The sequence below is a fragment of the Camellia sinensis genome, chromosome 1 (assembly GCF_055761805.1).
Source record: "Camellia sinensis isolate YWXY chromosome 1, ASM5576180v1, whole genome shotgun sequence".
NCBI lineage: Eukaryota > Viridiplantae > Streptophyta > Magnoliopsida > Ericales > Theaceae > Camellia > Camellia sinensis.
Window position 1 is genome coordinate 64,739,386 of NC_138961.1, and position 16,811 is coordinate 64,756,196.

Below are 16,811 nucleotides of genomic sequence, written 5' to 3' on the forward strand. Positions count from 1 at the left end.
TCAGATCATGTCAAAGCAATGCTTCGCCACGGTAAATGGCAGCCACGCTGCCAAAGGATACGTTCATTCGGTGGAAGAACCTGAGAATAATGAGCTATTCGCAGATGTCGGCAAAGCGGCAGATCAGAAAGAAGTGGAGGACTTGGTAGAGGTAAAAATAGATGAAAAGAACCCAAATAAGTTCTTTTTGCTCGGTTCGTCGTTGTCCAACACTGAGAGATTAGAGGTCTTGAAATTCTTAACCTCTAACATCGAAGTGTTCGCCTGGACGCCCTACGACATGCCAGGCATTGATCCAAACTTCATCTGTCACCAACTTAATGTCCACCTATCCGCCAGACCAATCATTCAACGCATACGCAGATCGGCACTCCACCACGCCGAGATAGTAGCGGAAGAAGTAGGTAACCTGCTGGAGGCATGAGCAATTAGAGAAGTGCACTACCCAAGATGGATCTCCAACACAGTCGTAGTGCCAAAAAAGAATGGCAAATGGCGTGTCTGCGTCGACTATAAAACAGTCAACAAGGCATGCCCAAAAGACAGCTTTCCTCTACCACAGATAGATCAACTAGTAGACTTAACGGCGAGGCACAACCGACTTAGCTTTCTGGATGCATACAGAGGCTACCACCAAATCGCCATGCATGAGCCAGACCAAGAGGTCACATCCTTTACAACACCAAGATGACTATACTGTTACAAGGTCATGCCCTTTGGCTTGAAGAATGCAGGGGCAACATTCCAATGAATGGTCACCAAGATGTTTGAACCATTGTTAGGAAGAACGATGGAGGCTTACATCGACAACATGGTGGTCAAAAGCAAGGATGAGAATGACCATCTCAAGGACCTAGGAGAGATGTTTGAAATCCTGAAGAAGCACAAGTTACGCCTCAATGCATCTAAGTGTGCATTCGGTGTAGGATCTGGCAAATTCCTGGGCTTCCTTGTGACCAACCGGGGTATAGAAGCGGACCCCTCCCAAATCAAAGCAATTCAGGATTTGGAGAGACCAAACTCAATAAAAGAAGTGCAGCATCTCACCGACATGGCAGCCGCACTCAATCGGTTCATAAGCCGATCGTTAGACAGACTACGACCATTCTTTCAAGCTTTAAAAGCCAAGTTCGAATGGGACGAAGAATGCGACCAAGCTCTGGAAAGCTTGAAATAATACATATCCTCTCCACCATTGCTGGTCACCCCAATACCAGGAGAAGAACTCTTCCTGTACCTGGCAGTCTCTCAGCACGCAATTAGCGCAGTGTTGGTCCGTGCGGAAGGAATTCAACATCTGCCCATCTATTATGTCAGCAAGACATTGCTAGAAGCCGAAACAAGGTATTTGCCACTGGAAAAGTTAGCATTGGCCTTGATGATGGCCTCCAGGAAATTGGCACACTACTTTCACGCCCACACCATAGTCGTCCTCACAGCTTTCCCACTAAAAGCTTTGTTTGAGAAGGCGAACTTTTCTGGGCGAATTTTGAAGTGGGCAGTAGAGTTGGGACAATTCGACATCAAGTTCCAACCCAGAACCACAGTAAAGGCCCAAACTTTGGCAGACTTCGTCGCAGAGTTTACTCCTGGAAGTCATCATATCTGCCCAGTCGACCTAACTGACACAACTGAACTAGGGATGGAAGTTGACACTGGAATAACGCAACCCCTAGCAAAAGGTACTTAGTTAGACTCCAAGGCAGACCAGACTAAAGACAACAAGGAAGAAGCAAACCAAGCTACACCAAACCAAGACTCACCAACAAATAAAGACTTGGTTCAATCAGATAGCGAGGGGCAGACAGCAAGCATGGACCTTGAAGAAAATACCAGCAACATTCTTGACCCCACAACATCATCCGACCCCTCCACTTGCTGGAAGTTGTTCGTTGGTGAGATGTGGAAGCTCTTTGTGGATGGAGCATCCAACCGGCATGGTGCAAGACTTGGCATAGTCCTCATCTCACTAGACGGCCTGGTTATAGAGCAAGCAATCAGCCTTGGCTTCCCAGCATCAAACAACGAAACGGAATATGAAGCACTCCTAGCAGGACTCAAATCAGCATACTACATGAAGGCCACCGAATTAATGGTCTACAGCGACTCACAGGTGGTGGTAAACCAAATTTCTGGCGACTATGAAGCAAAGGATGATAGGATGGCCAAGTACCAAGAATTGGTCAGAACAGAAATCAAGAAATTTGAAGTAGTGAGGATAGAACAGATAGGCAGGGAAGAGAACGGCAGAGCAGACGAACTAGCAGGCTTTGCTTCAATGGCAGATACATCCATCCCTCATCCATTGCTCATCAACTACTTACCAAGACCAAGCATCGAAGACCCCGAAGCAGACGAAGTATGCTGCGCCGATCTAGGCCCCTCATGGATGGATCTCATCATACTATTCTTGAAAGATGGCATCCTACCGGAAGAAAAGAAAGAAGCCAACAAAATTAGAGCAAAATCACAGCGATTTTGGCTCTCCCCATCTCTGGCATTATACAAAAAGTCGTTCTCAGGACCCTATCTAAAGTGTGTCCACCCTAGCAAAGTGGAAGCATTCTTATACGAGATACACGAAGGGGTGTGCGGAAGCCATCAAGGAGGAAGATCGCTAGCTTACAGGGCCATTTCACAAGGATACTGGTGGCCATACATGCAGGCAGACTCAGAAAAATATGTGAAGAAGTGCGAGAAATGCCAAAAATTCGCACACCAAATACATCAACCAGCTAGAGAACTCCTGCCATTGACTAGCCCATGGCCTTTCGCAATGTGGGGCTTGGACATAGTAGGACCACTTCCAACAGCACCCGGCAACAGGAAATACTTTCTCGCAGCAACAGACTACTTCACAAAGTGGGTGGAAGCAGAAGCATTGGCATCAATCAAGGAAAGAGATGTGAAGAAGTTTGTCTAGCAAAATATCATTACTCGATTCGGCATACCTAAAGCCCTCATATCAGACAACGGCACCCAGTTTGATGGCAAAATTTTCAGAAGCTTTTGTGAAGAATACAAGATAGAGTTCTACAATTCTACACCAGCGTATCCTCAAGCAAATGGCCAAACAGAAGCATCAAATAAAGTTGTCATGGATGGACTAAAGAAAAGGTTAGAGAAGGCAAAAGGCAAGTGGGCGGAAGAACTTCCTCATGTTTTATGGGCTTACCGCACCACGCCTCGACGATCAACAGGAGAAACACCATTCTCCTTAGCCTACGGAATGGAAGCAGTAATCCCACTGGAAGTTGGCCTCCCCACAATTCGAAGCGAAAATTTTGATCCCGACTTGAATGGAGAAGCCATAACATTGGAGCTCGACCTCACCGAAGAAAGAAGAGAAAGAGCACTAGTCCACACTGCCTCGTATCAACAAGAGTTATCCAGGAAATACAACAAAACAGTACATCCAAGACAATTCAAGATCGGAGATTGGGTGCTGCGCAAAGTAATGGGAAACACCCTGGTGCTAGGAGATGGCAAGCTAGGGCCTAATTGGGAAAGTCCTTACAAAGTGGTTGGGTTAGCAAGTAAAGGGGCGTACCACCTAGAAGACAAGGACGGCAAAGCAATCCCTAGGCCATGGAACACAGCCAATCTCAAGTTATTTTATTTTTAGCTTTCCTCTTTCAAACATGTGTAATTTTTTCTTTCCGCAATAAAACAAATCGATTCTTTTCAGCATAAGTTGTTCTCTGAAAAAGTTAGCTTTAGTAAAGTTAGGTATATTGCAAACATTATTCTAAGTTGGCTGGAAAAAACTAACTTAGAGGTTGGCTGGATTAAACCAACACCCCTCCTAAGCCCAGGATAAGGATCCAGGCTGCAGGACGTTTGGTCGGAATACCCAAACATTATTCTAAGTTGGTTGGAAAAAACTAACTTAGAGGTTGGCTAGATTAAACCAACACCCTTCCTAAGCCCAGGATAAGGATCCAGGCTGCAGGACGTTTGGTCGGAATAACCAAACATTATTCTAAGTTGGCTGAAAAAACTAACTTAGAGGTTAGTTGGATTAAACCAACACCCTTCCTAAGCCCAAGATAAGGATCCAGGCTGCAGGACGTTTGGTCGGAATAACCAAACATTATTCTAAGTTGGCTGAAAAAACTAACTTAGAGGTTGGCTGGATTAAACCAACACCCTTCCTAAGCCCAGGATAAGGATCCAGGCTGCAGGACATTTGGTCGAAATAACCAAACATTCTTTTCTAAGTTGGCTGGAAAAAACTAACTTAAAGGTTGGCTGGATTAAACCAACTCTTAGAATTCTTTAGCCGAAGTAAGGACATCGGCTAAAGAATGGTTGGCTGGATTAAACCAACTCTTGGTACTCTTTAGCCGAAGTAAGGGCATCGGCTAAAGAGTGGTTGGCTGGATTAAACCAACCCTTGTTACTCTCTAACCGAAGTAAGGACATCGGCTAAAAAGTGGTTGGCTGGACTAAACCAACTCTTAGAATTCTTTAGCCAAAGTAAGGACATCGGCTAAAGAGTGGTTGGCTGGACTAAACCAACTCTTAGAACTCTTTAGCCGAAGTAAGGACATCGGCTAAAGAATGGTTGGCTGGATTAAACAAACTCTTAGTACTCCTTAGCCGAAATAAATACATCGGCTAAAGAGTGATTGGCTGGATAGCTCAGTCAGATTACTCAGTTGAGACCAGATTAAAGTATCTCGGCCACAATACTATTAAGAAGGCAAGCTCAAACAGGAATTTAAACCGAGATAACAGTTGGAAGTGAAAAGATCATGGAAAAGTCATTGCAAGTACAAGCATACAGGTCAACCGAAATAAGAGTTCAAAACAAAAAAAAAAAATTCATTCATTAAAGAGCAATTACAAAGGGGGGCCATAGCCCGGTTACAAGAACAAAAAGTAACAATGAAAAGAAAGTACAGAATCAAGTGAAAAGGTCTTCAAGGTCGGCGTTGAACACCGGTTGCAGATGGAAGATCAGTCTCAGTAGCAACTAGCAAAACGATGTCAGTCGACGGCTCAACAGTCAGGTCTTCAACCGTTGGCTCCAACTGAGCTGATTGATCGTTGCCTTGCTCGTTGACTACCGGAGTAACAGTTGGTTCGTTTTCTTCATCTTCATCATCTGAACCTTGCAAAAATTGTTGTTGAACAGAAGCAGCATATTCAGCTAGTGAGGCTGGAATAAAGTATTGCGGAGCATTGTAGACCTCGGTTTCGGGCCCATAACCGAGCTGTTCCACAGCATTTCTCCAGCCGCACTTAAAGAATAAGTCCTTCACCCCCTCACATTGTGGAATGTAGAGGCCCTCAGCCTCTTTGAAACCTTCAACGTTGGCATCACTGATCTTCTTCTTCGGCTCGGCGATTTCGGCATCCTTTTTCCCTTCAAGCTTGACTAGCTCACGAAGGTACTTGTCTTTCATCACGATCAACGCCTTCTATTTGTCAGCCTCAGCCGAGGTAACCAGTCCGGTTAGACGAGCTACCTCGGCCTCTAGCTCGGCCGTTTTTTGATGGGATTCCTTCAGCTCGGTCGTTTTTGCTTCAACTTCTGCCAGGGCCTACCTCGCCGTTTTCCTGAGCTCTAATACCTTTTGGTGGGCAATTTGGCTCTTCTGAAGAGACTGAAATGATTGGAAAGAAATCAATGAGGAAGTCGAACTGAAAGTTAGAAAAAAAAAATTTAGAGACAAGGGGCATCATACCAGGATCATGGACTTGGTGGCCGATCGAATGGCCTTTAGCTCGATCAAATTCTGGTGGTGTTCCATGTCTGCTGGAAGGCACACACTTTTGGCAAGATTGAAGGCCATCAAGTGATCCTTCTCAGCGACCACCGAATCGGTATCTTGAATAAAGCGGTTCTGAAATTTCAGCTTCGGTGCCCACCTGGAAGAGCCAGCCCGGTCAGAAGGCTCCGGCTGTGAAATTGGTGGAGGGATGGATTCGTCCTCATCAATAAGACGTTGTTCGGTCGGGGTAGATCGGGCGTGCTTGGATGGACGTGATAAAGAAGGTTGTTGAGAAGGAAGGGCCATAACGGCAGGTTGCGTTTGGCTTGGTGGCGGTACTTCGGGTCTGTTGGTCTCGGTCAAGAGGGCCCTGACTCTGTTTCTCTTGGCCATTTCTTCTTCAGTCGTCAATGGGATTAGTCTGATTTATGGCAAGGTTGGGTCTGGTTCTGGGGCCTCCTCTAGCAGAAAGTCGGTCACTCTCGCTTTTCGGCGGCCGCTGTATTTATAGGTCGGTTCGAACTTTAGCAGCTTGGCCCAACTACGTTCTGGATACCGTAGTGCGGCGCGCAAGGTCGCTAGATTTGGGTAGCTGTATAGAGAATGGAGGTGGGCAGAATCTGCGAAAGAAGACAACTGTTAGTTCGGCTGAAAAATTGAAAACCGAAATATAGAAAAACACGCAAAAAAAAAAAAAAAAAAAAAAACCGAAGTAATTATACCAGGTGTTCCTTTTTTCCAATTGATGCTTTGGCCAAGAATCTGGGCTTGGTGATCCTCAAAGTTCCCAGACACCCAGAAAAAATCATCGTCATTCAAGTCTTTATCCGGTGTGTTTTTTATTATTTTCTCACGACGATGGCGTATTCTAAGATAGTACACCCAGTCGTCTTCCTTCGAACCAATGAAGTATTGGTGAAAGATTTCGGTCAGACCAAGGTTGAGACCTGCTTGGCGGTTTAGTTCGGCTATTCCCATTATTATACGGTATGAATTGGTGGATAGTTGGGTTGAGCATAGTCTGGTTTGCCTAAGAAACTCACAAATTAAGGGTTGGACTGGAAATCGTAGTCCGGTTTCAATTATGGACAAGAGGGTGAAGGGGACAAAGCCTTCATTCCCCCAGGGTATGACATCTTTTTCGGCCAGGGTAAGGTGTACATCGTCAGGTATGCCATAATCCCTTCGGAATTCGGCTAGACCACCCGGAGTATTTACTAAAAATCTATACTTCCCCATTTATTTTATAAGTTATGAATAAATTAGTTCGGTCTAAAAATTGTGCTCAATAGCTCGGTTGAGCGCGCAGAGGAGTGCCTGGGCAACCTAAGTCTGCAAAGTGAAGAACAAAGGTGTTAAGCACAGATTATTGGGCTGTGCCACAAATTAAAAACAAGATAAAAAAGAAGTCCTACTTCGACTGTGTGGGATGTTACAGGCACTATCTCGGTTTCTGCAAGGTGATTGCTAGCTCGGTTTGAGCAGGGTTTTTATTAGCTCGACCTTGGCAAGCGTCTCGATATCTCGGTTGTGGAAACGATTTTGTTAGACCGGTTGATCGTCTAGGGGCAGCTTTCTGAGTTCGGTCTAAAAAACTAAGAGGCTGGTTTAGCCCCAAAGGCCTAGATCGGTTGGAATTCAGGTATCTCAGTATGCTAAGTGCAAACTTAGTTCGGTTGGTTACCTCGGCTGAGATAACACATGATGTGGTTTGACTTATTAAAACTACTGGTGTAAACATAAAGTGTTAGTCCGGTTGTAAACTAACTAGACTTTTACCTAGCATAAACAGTATCCTAGTTCGGTTGCATCACGATTTTGGATCAAAAACTAGTTTCCTACAGGATATTACATGTATTCATGTGTTCTATTGTTAAGTTTTTTCCAGAAAAGTACAGAGCAAAGCGAAATGGACAAATGTGTTTTGCAAAAACACATAAAACAAAGTACGAAAACAAGGGAAAGCAAGATAGAGGAGCAATACTAACCAGATGAAGAGGCAAGAACTGGAGATGGAAGCAAAAGGCAACAAGAACTCTTTCAGAAGACGAAGAACAGTGTAGAGCTCAGAGAAAAGGAAGAGGATGAATAGTAGAAGTGGAGGGATTTTTGCCTTAGGATTTGTTTTTATTAGAAAGCCCAAAATTTGGGCGGGACTGTTCAAAAAACACGGAGTACGAAGGCGGCGTGACAGTTGCATTAAGCCAATCAGTGCCTACCACGTACCATTAGAATGGGAAGCGTTTCAGTCTCTGTGATTGAAGAGACGTTACTACCGGACAGCTAGAGCTCGGTGTGAAAGTAGCCCAGCTGGATAGGCTAAAAATCTATAGCTCGGTTGGAAAGGCTGAGAGTTTATAGCTCGGCTGGTTGACAGATAATCCCAAAACATGCTAGGCAGATAGAATTAAGGGGCAATTGAGAGGGTAATTTATGTGAAAATTGGGCCGAGCTAGGAAATGGGCCGTTATGGGCCGCAGTACAAAGGGCCGAGTAAAATGGCCATGTAAGTTATTCCGGTCGAATGGATATTTTGAGGTTAGTCCGGTCCTAAGACCGTGAAGCTAGTCCGGTCCAACAGAAGATCGAAGTTAGATCGGTCTAACGGTACTTTGGAGTTAGAACGGTCTTGGAGTTACACCGGTCATGACATGTTAGTTCGGTCTAACCAAGCCATGGGTTGTGCATGAGAAGCCGACGTAAGAGCAGTAAAAGGAAGAGCTAGTTCGGCTTATTCTGCGGCTATGCATAGTCATGTTTACTTCGGTCATATTGGAGTTCGGCCATTATAAAACCATCTCACTTGGTTTAAGCAGTGAGGGGGGTGTTGAAGGATAAGCATTATCTTTCAGGAGTATGAATCCTAGGAGGACTCTGCTTGGAGAAGTAAAAGTCCTACTAGGATCATGCCACACGGAACCTATAAAAGCTCACAACATCACCTTTGGAGAGGTAACACAACTTTGTTTTCTGAATACACAGAGCTTTTGTCTACTTGTCTATTTTGCTGACTTAGGCATCGGAGAGGTTTCCGGCACACACCCGTCGGCTAGCTCACGTTTGTGTTTTCAGGGAGTAAAGCGACGTCGAACAGAGGAGCGCAGACTTGATCAACAGGATTATACGAGAAGGTTTATTTCTTTCCCGTACATTTCTGTTTTCATATTTATAGCTTTCATACAATAAGGAAATTAACAATTATTATGTGTAGTTGCAATAAAAAAAACAATTGAAAGCAACTCAAGTACAACGTTATAGGCAACAAGTAAGCAATGTTCCGAACGAGTGAAAATAGAAGATTTGATAGAACGTTCATTACTTGATTTTCAGGTATGTAATTTATCAACCTAATAATAATTGTAATAATTCTAAATTTATGATTTCTCTTTTACTTCACCAAATTAATATTAATATTAATACACCGTGACTATAAGTATCCAAATAAAGTACACATTGTTCCTTCAAAGTAACAATCAGTCGTATAGACAATCTAGACCAACCTTGGTATATTACTTGCAAAGAATGCAATAAGAAAGTTTATCAAGCTGAACAAGGAGCAGAATGCAGTAAATGCAACAACTCGAATTCAGAGTATCATCCAAGGTATGTGATTGTTCTACATAATAATAGAAATTAATCTTTTGCATTTATTAAATAACAAAATTACAATCTCATAATTTATTTACATTTGTCACATCAAATATCAAATATTTGATGAAGCTTACAGTAGGAGATGGAGAAAGACAACTACGTCTCATATTATTTGAAGCAGCTGAAAAAATTATTGGATGTCCAGCAACTGAATTCATAGCATCCAAAGACAAGGCAAGTTTACCGAATGCATAAACAGTGTCACATTAGTAACATACATACATAGCAAAGAAAATAATTTAATTTAAAACTATACTATTGTTATTGTTGTTGCAAAAAGGTGAGAATAACAAATTCTATAACGCGCCAAAACTTGTTTCTGGAAATACATACATATTTATCACGAGGCTACACAAAATGAATAATAAGGATCACATATCTGGGAAGATTGTAGCAGAAGAAGTACAAAATGACGAAGATTAATATGATATAGAAAATAAAAATAAAACAAATTTTCAAAAGTCCTCAGAGATGATCAAACTAGAGAATGAATGAATTTTGTAAAATATTTTTATCTTTCAATTTCCTTTACTTAATTTATTTCAAAAACAACCTGGTGAATTATATATTTAATAGTAATAAGTCTGACCATATGATATGGACTGCAATTATTTTATGTGATTGTTTCAACCTACTTTTTAAATTTTAATACTTCAACAGAAATATAAATGCCCCCGTACACAGGAATTCATACATTATTTTCTTGATGAATTGACAAAAAAATCCACATATGAAGGACATGGTATTCGATTACACTTCTATTCAGACTTATCAAATTTCAACCAAATAATATCTATACTTTCAAACATAAACATTAAACATTAACAAAAAATAATAAAATGGTTCAAAAAGTGAACTAATATAAAACCTACAAACCAAAAAAACAAACATAAACATAAATACAAGAAAAAAATCACGTGCAAAGCACGTGCACATGCACTAGTTATTAGAAAAGCTAGAGAGTAAAAAAAATGCTAAAATATTAACTTCTTTTAAGTACTAATTTATTTACAGACTTATTTCAAGCCAATATATTAATTTAAGTACCAAGTAGTTATTCTCATTCGTTGTTGATTATCCAAAGTAGGCAAACAGATGTAAAACAATATATCAGAAAACAAGAGTCAACCAGCAAACAACTAGGAAAAAGACAATAAGACAAGAGAAAGAATGGCCAATAATTTTATTCACGATAAAAACAAATTCTCAATCATTGTTCCATTTTTCTTCTACCCCTTCAAACAAGAGGGCAATCATCTCAACAAAACAGCTAAACTAAACAGATTGATTAAGAGATTCAATTCACTCCAACATGCATATCCAAGCCATCTTTATTAACAATTGAAGAAGTTTCAGCAGAGCCTGCTTGAGATAAAAACCCATGTGTGAGTGGCTGTGCCAAAAGACCACTTGATGGTTGAGCCATGTAAGGTCCACAAGTTGCAAAGTTTCCATAGCTTTTAGGAACATAGAAATAGCCATGGTGGTTGGGAAAATTCACCATTGGAACCAATGACATGGTCGGGTAAAGCGTGCCTCCCGGAAAGTTCTGCACATTGCCGGAGACTCCCACCTGCATAAATATGAGAAATTCAGTGAAAAACTAGTTAGGGCTAAGCAATTGAATCAATAGTTAGAGTTCCAGGTAGAGTGCCTCTAATTAGAGGATTTTCTTACAACTAATCATCATTCAAAATAATTTTTCTATTAGCTAATTAAAATAATACTTGAAAACTAATTTTCATATATGTGAATCATATAGTAGCCATCTTTCATTTCATATGCTTAAACAAAATATAAATCTACATACTAAACAACGAATGCCTAATGTCAAAGAAGGCAAAATTGGATTTCATCAATCATAAGTCTTTATTTATGACAGTAAATTTATTATACATCTCTATTATCTATAATTATTTTTTATATCAAGGATCTTTGATTTTTCTTATCAACTTTATCATACACAACACACATTTTGATTTGAATATTGCAAATTTATAACTCATCACCGTCATGATTGATTGGTAGGAGACTTAAGAATTATTAGTTCGAGTGAAAAAAAAAGTTTTAGATAGATGTAATAAATACATATTCAGGCCTCGTTTAGCATGTGCTTGTTTTAACTTAAAAGTCGAAAAGTTACTAAAAAAACAAAAAAACTTATAACCTGTACCAAAAAGTCAAAGATTCTCTTTTCTCTCTACTTTTTGCATAAAAAATCAAAAATTCATTCCAAACATATTAGACACTAATTTTTTTAATCTCATATTTTAGCCAAAAAGTCAAAAAGTTACTAAAATAGCCTATTTCCAAATGACAATTAGCCAAATTTAATTTCCTAACTACTATACCAAAAAAATGTAAAAAAAAAAAAAAAAAATCCAATACATATATTTCATGAATTCCCAAATCAATATATAATAGTTATTTGAAATTGGAACAAATGAGAAGAACTTACAGATGATTTTTTTTTATTTTTTTGGCACCCAATAAACTCTTTTTTGCATTTTTTTTCTTTGTTTTTTTGGAGAAGATATAATAAGCAAAGAAGAAGATGAAGGGGATGAACATGAGAGGCTTTGATGAACACATAAATTCTTCACAAACATAAATGCAAAGCAATAAAAATGAAAAAATAAAAAGAGGGAGAGTTGGAAGAAAAATAAAGTTTTCTAGAGGAAATGTGGAGAAAGAAATGGTAAAATAAAGAGCACATTTGACAAAATATTAACTTGCTTAAAATAAATATGTGGCAACTTCTTCGAACTTGCTAATATAATGCATAATTTTATTTATATATGATATGTATGATTTCTTTAGTAATTTTATGTAATCCAATGTAAAATGAATTGTTCGAAATTGTTTTACAAACTTTTACGCAGTCAAATGAAAAAAAATGCCATGCATACATATAGATATTAATGAAAATACTTTATAACAAACAAAAGGAGTCTAAATGTTACTATGTCTACCACCAACCTTTTTTTCTTACCGAAAGGAATATCATGGAAAAGAATGCTTTTGTATTTAATTTTTCATGTCCACTTACATTATCATTTCCTAGCTAGGCTTATTTATATACTCTAGTAAGTAAACTGTAAGTAATTTTGCCTTCTTTTTCTTTTTTCTTTTTTTTTTCTTTTGTCATTTTTTTCCCTTTTTTTCATAATGACATTTATATTTTCTTTATCGTACTTTTGTAAAAGCAATTAAAAATCAAAAATTCAAAATAATACATTTATAGATAAAATAAGAAGGGAGAGAGAGAGAGAGAGAGAGATGAGAGAGAAAAAAATGCAAAAGGAAGAGTAAAAGACCTAAAGATACAAATGCTTCTTTAATTCTTGTAAGCCCATCTCCAACGGTGCATCAAATTGTGCATTAGATTTGAAATTTGATGAAAAAGTCACTTTTTCTCTCTCCAATGGTTTTACCAAAATGATATCACATTGAGAATTAAACAAAAATTTCACCAAACTGAGAATGCGCTGGGTCTTTTACCAAAACACTATTTATTACCGTTGTACTTTCACTACCGGATGACCAATTTTGCACAAAATTTTGTACAAATTTTACACTGGGAGGTCGACCACCCAGTCGACCGCCGGATGACCCTCAAGCTTGAAAATTCAATTACAGAATTGTACAGATTTTGTTCTTTCCGGTCGACCGGTCGATCGTCCCCTCGGACGTCCGGTACGTTTTGATAAAAGTTACAGTATACCGTTGGAGTGATTGATATCAGATTGAGCCAAATGCCTTTTTTTTACTCAAATTTGGTGAAAATTTTGTTCAACCGTTGGAGATGCTCTAAGGACATGTGGTAGCCTTTTAGAACTTTTCAAGAAAAAAACTCTACTTACATATTACTAGTTTTATAATCATGCCATGCACGGAATGTATTTGAAATTTAATTTTATGTAAATATGTATTGTACAATAATAATGCAAAAAAAACTCTCTTTCTTGATGCATATATCTAAAAACTCGAAGCAACACAAATCCAAAAATAAATGCTCTCAAAAAATTTAACAATGAATTAAAAGTTTTATAAAATTAATTTGTTATTACAATTCAAATGTATGCATTGAAGTAGAAAATCAAAAACCACAAAAAATAACTTAATATTGTACAAAAAATATTTATTAAAATTGCAACAAAAAGAGCACAATTTATTACGAACTCCTATAATTGAAACAGATAAGTAATATTTTCATTTTCAATTTTTTTATTATCATTTCTTTAATTGGATCTTCTTTTTTTTCCTTCTTTTTTTGGGTAGAAGTCTAAAAATAGCTTAAAATTGTTTTTTAATAGTCCTACAAATGCATTTTAGGCATTGTTTTAATTTGTTCTTTGTTCTCTAGCATGACAATATTTGAAATGATATTTTAATGAAAAATTCAAACTACAATTATCCTACAACACGTGCAAAAAGATCCAAAAATACACTACAAAATTCTAAAATACATAGAAATATTGATGGAGAGTTTTCATATAAAATAAATAAATAAATAATGGCAAATGAGAAATTTTGAGTATGTCACATGACAAAATTTTAAAGTACGCAAATGAAAGGCACTGCTTTCTTCTAAAATAATTCTACAAATGCAACTTAGATATTGCTTTAATTTTTATTTTTATTTTTCAAGAATAGAAGACAATTTTCAAAATTCATATTCGAAATGAAAATACAACATCTCTTTCTCTTCTTTTTTTTTCCCTTCTATTTATCTCATAATATCAACTTATTTTAAAAATCCAAGCTATAATTGTCTCATAACATGCAGAAAAATCCACAAATACATTGCAAATCCACACCAAAGCAAAATATTGATAAATATTCTTTTCATCTGCGCCAACAATCTAAATATTTTATATGATATAATATATATGTGTATGTATTGCACCACAAAATTGATACTCCTGCATAACTAGGATTTCAGAACAAAACAAAGTAATACTTGGGCAAAATCTGTTAGGATATGGATTCTCTTACCATCGGCATGTATGGCATTTGGCGGAAATCAGGAACACCGTAACTTGCCGCGAGGGGTAAAACCGGGGGCGCTTCCAATGGGCTTGCAACCAATGCTGATGTACTTGCCTGTAATATTACAATTACCCGGTAATAGTCATTAATATTCATTTGCTTTCATACAACTAAAATTTAAATGCATTAAATTAGTACTCACAGAAACCTGTCCTTGTGTGTCACCATTGTTGTTCAAATTAGTAGCTGGTAATTTATCAGCCTGCATGAGTCCAAGAATTTATTACAAAAACTTGTAATTTCATACTCAAGAAAGGAAAAAGAGTCCTTTTTTTTAACAGCTAACCTGTGGTGAGATTTCAGCAGTTTTGTCAAGGGGTTCTTGAGAAGGAGAGTGGTAAATTTGTGGTTCATTGAAAGACATGTCGAAGAGGCTTGATCGGCGTTTCTTCTTGTCTGCTGTGGACATCCTGATAAAATACTTCTGAGCGTGGCTAGCCACCTGAGTCGGGGTCCTAGATGGCACGTAAATCCTCGAAACTCCCCTCCAATCACCTTTTCCGAGCTTCTCCAAACCAGCTAGGAACGCACGGTGTTCATCCTCAGTCCATGGCACCCCTTAAAAAAAAAGGCAAAAACATAATTTAATTGTGCTAAATAACCCAAAAATAATAATTAAAAATTTGCTCTAATTAAGAGCATTGCCTGCAACAATCAAAATTTATCTCTAGGAATCTGCAGGGGTACCTTAGCGACAAAGGGGTTGGACCATGGGATTAAATGTAAAGCTGACCATCTAGATTTGACTCTTGCTAGTATCTTTCGGGCTTAACCGACACCTGTGGTTCTGTTGTTATTGCAAGTATCCCAGGTTTACTCTGCAAGGTTGGACCCAATATAGCCCTGCCTTGGGGAGGCTCCTCATCAAAATATATATATATATATATATATATATCTAAGAACCTATATTATCTTTCAATTTGATGAAATTGAGGTCTTGAAGAATGGAATTACAGTATGAACCAAATTCTAATGGGACATCCAAAAACAAGCAATTAGTCTATATCTAAGTTGAAACAATCAAGCACAAAAGCCTTGAACATGATAGTTGGGCAGCAATACAATATGAAAAACATATCAATGCCCGGTATTCGATAACAAAAACACTTCTTCAACCCATTTGATCAGCATTGATCATAACATTAATCTTATAATCATAAACTTTCAGCTAAAATTGTGTCATATATACATACATATATATATATATATATATATATTAACGCTCTAGCCTAATGTAATATAGAGAAGGAAAAAAAAGGTATAGAATTGTATTTCAAATTTCAAACTGAAATAAAAGGAATAAATGTTTTAGAAGAAACCATAACTCCCATTGTCGAAAATTTGAAACATCAAATCAAAAAAAAAAAAAAACAATCAAAAGCAGAACCAATCTGGAGCAACACAAAATTGAAAACAATGATGTAACAAAAACAGAGGGCAAGATCGATGAATAGCTGTAATCCAGATACAAAATTAAACAAACCCAGATCACAAAATCATCAAAAAAAACATAGAATCAAAGAACAGAGAGAGAATTGATGATTTACCCTTCTTCCTTTCATGAGCATCGTTGGCTCTTTTGGAATGAATGAGGCCATCAGAGAGATACCCAACATCGAGAACGCTATGTTCGCCATTGCATGCAATCAAATTGCCAGTGCTCTTGCTCTTCCTGATCGATTCATCTTCTTTCTGCGTCAAAATAGTTACCCCAAAAAGCTTCAAACACCCTTTTCCATTCCCATTGCAAGTCCTCGAATTATGCCCGTTGTGTCCACAGTGCGAACACTTCCTAACAGATTCCTTCACCATTATCTCCTCCTTTTCTCTCTCTCTCTCTCTCTCTCTCTCTATCTATTTTCTCTGTATGAGATTTCTTGTATATATAGGACTCTCTCTCTCCCTCTCTCTCTCTCTCTCTCTCTGTTTAGCCATTGTAAATATAGAGAAAGATTTGCGTATCTGTTATTGGCATTATTACCCTAAAGTTTATAATTACGCGGTTTTTTAACTTGGGGATTCACTTATTTTTGGAAACTATCCAAACAGGTCCTTGCTCCTCAAGCTTTGTTTCTTAAGTGGGCCCCATTAAATCTAACCCGTTTGATCCTCTCAAGATTTTACTATTATATAGCATACCTTCTTTGCTTCTAAATTTTTGGAATTTAATTTTTTTTAAAATTAAATTTTTTATTTTTTATATATTTTTATTTTTGGTAATTTTTTTAATATTGTAAACAATTTTTTTTTTACCTTTTAAATGCACTTAACTTATTGTACTTACTTGCTTGGTAAGTTACTTTTTTAGTCAAAAAGTCACTAAAAAAATCAAAAAATCAACAACTTGTATCAAAAAGTCAAAGATTTTCTTTTCTTTTTATTTTTGCA

The 16,811-nt window shown here is 38.0% G+C and overlaps 1 protein-coding gene across 2 annotated transcripts; it reads right to left on the minus strand.

Annotated features, from left to right (window-relative positions):
* Positions 1-10,535: 10,535 nt before the first annotated feature.
* LOC114310002 (putative transcription factor At5g61620) lies at positions 10,536-16,383 on the minus strand. Of its 2 annotated transcripts, none has more exons than XM_028255882.2 (5): positions 15,971-16,383; positions 14,710-14,981; positions 14,566-14,625; positions 14,370-14,477; positions 10,536-10,944 (listed from the first exon to the last, which is right to left on the minus strand). In XM_028255882.2, exons 1-5 carry the CDS (start codon positions 16,233-16,235, stop codon positions 10,669-10,671), a joined length of 981 nt encoding a protein of 326 aa, XP_028111683.2. In that variant the 5' UTR covers positions 16,236-16,383; the 3' UTR covers positions 10,536-10,668. The 2 variants fall into 2 exon arrangements, with proteins under 2 accessions (XP_028111683.2, XP_028111684.2); XM_028255883.2 differs by having other exon boundaries at positions 14,572-14,625; positions 15,971-16,361.
* Between the last annotated feature and the right edge of the window lie 428 nt (positions 16,384-16,811).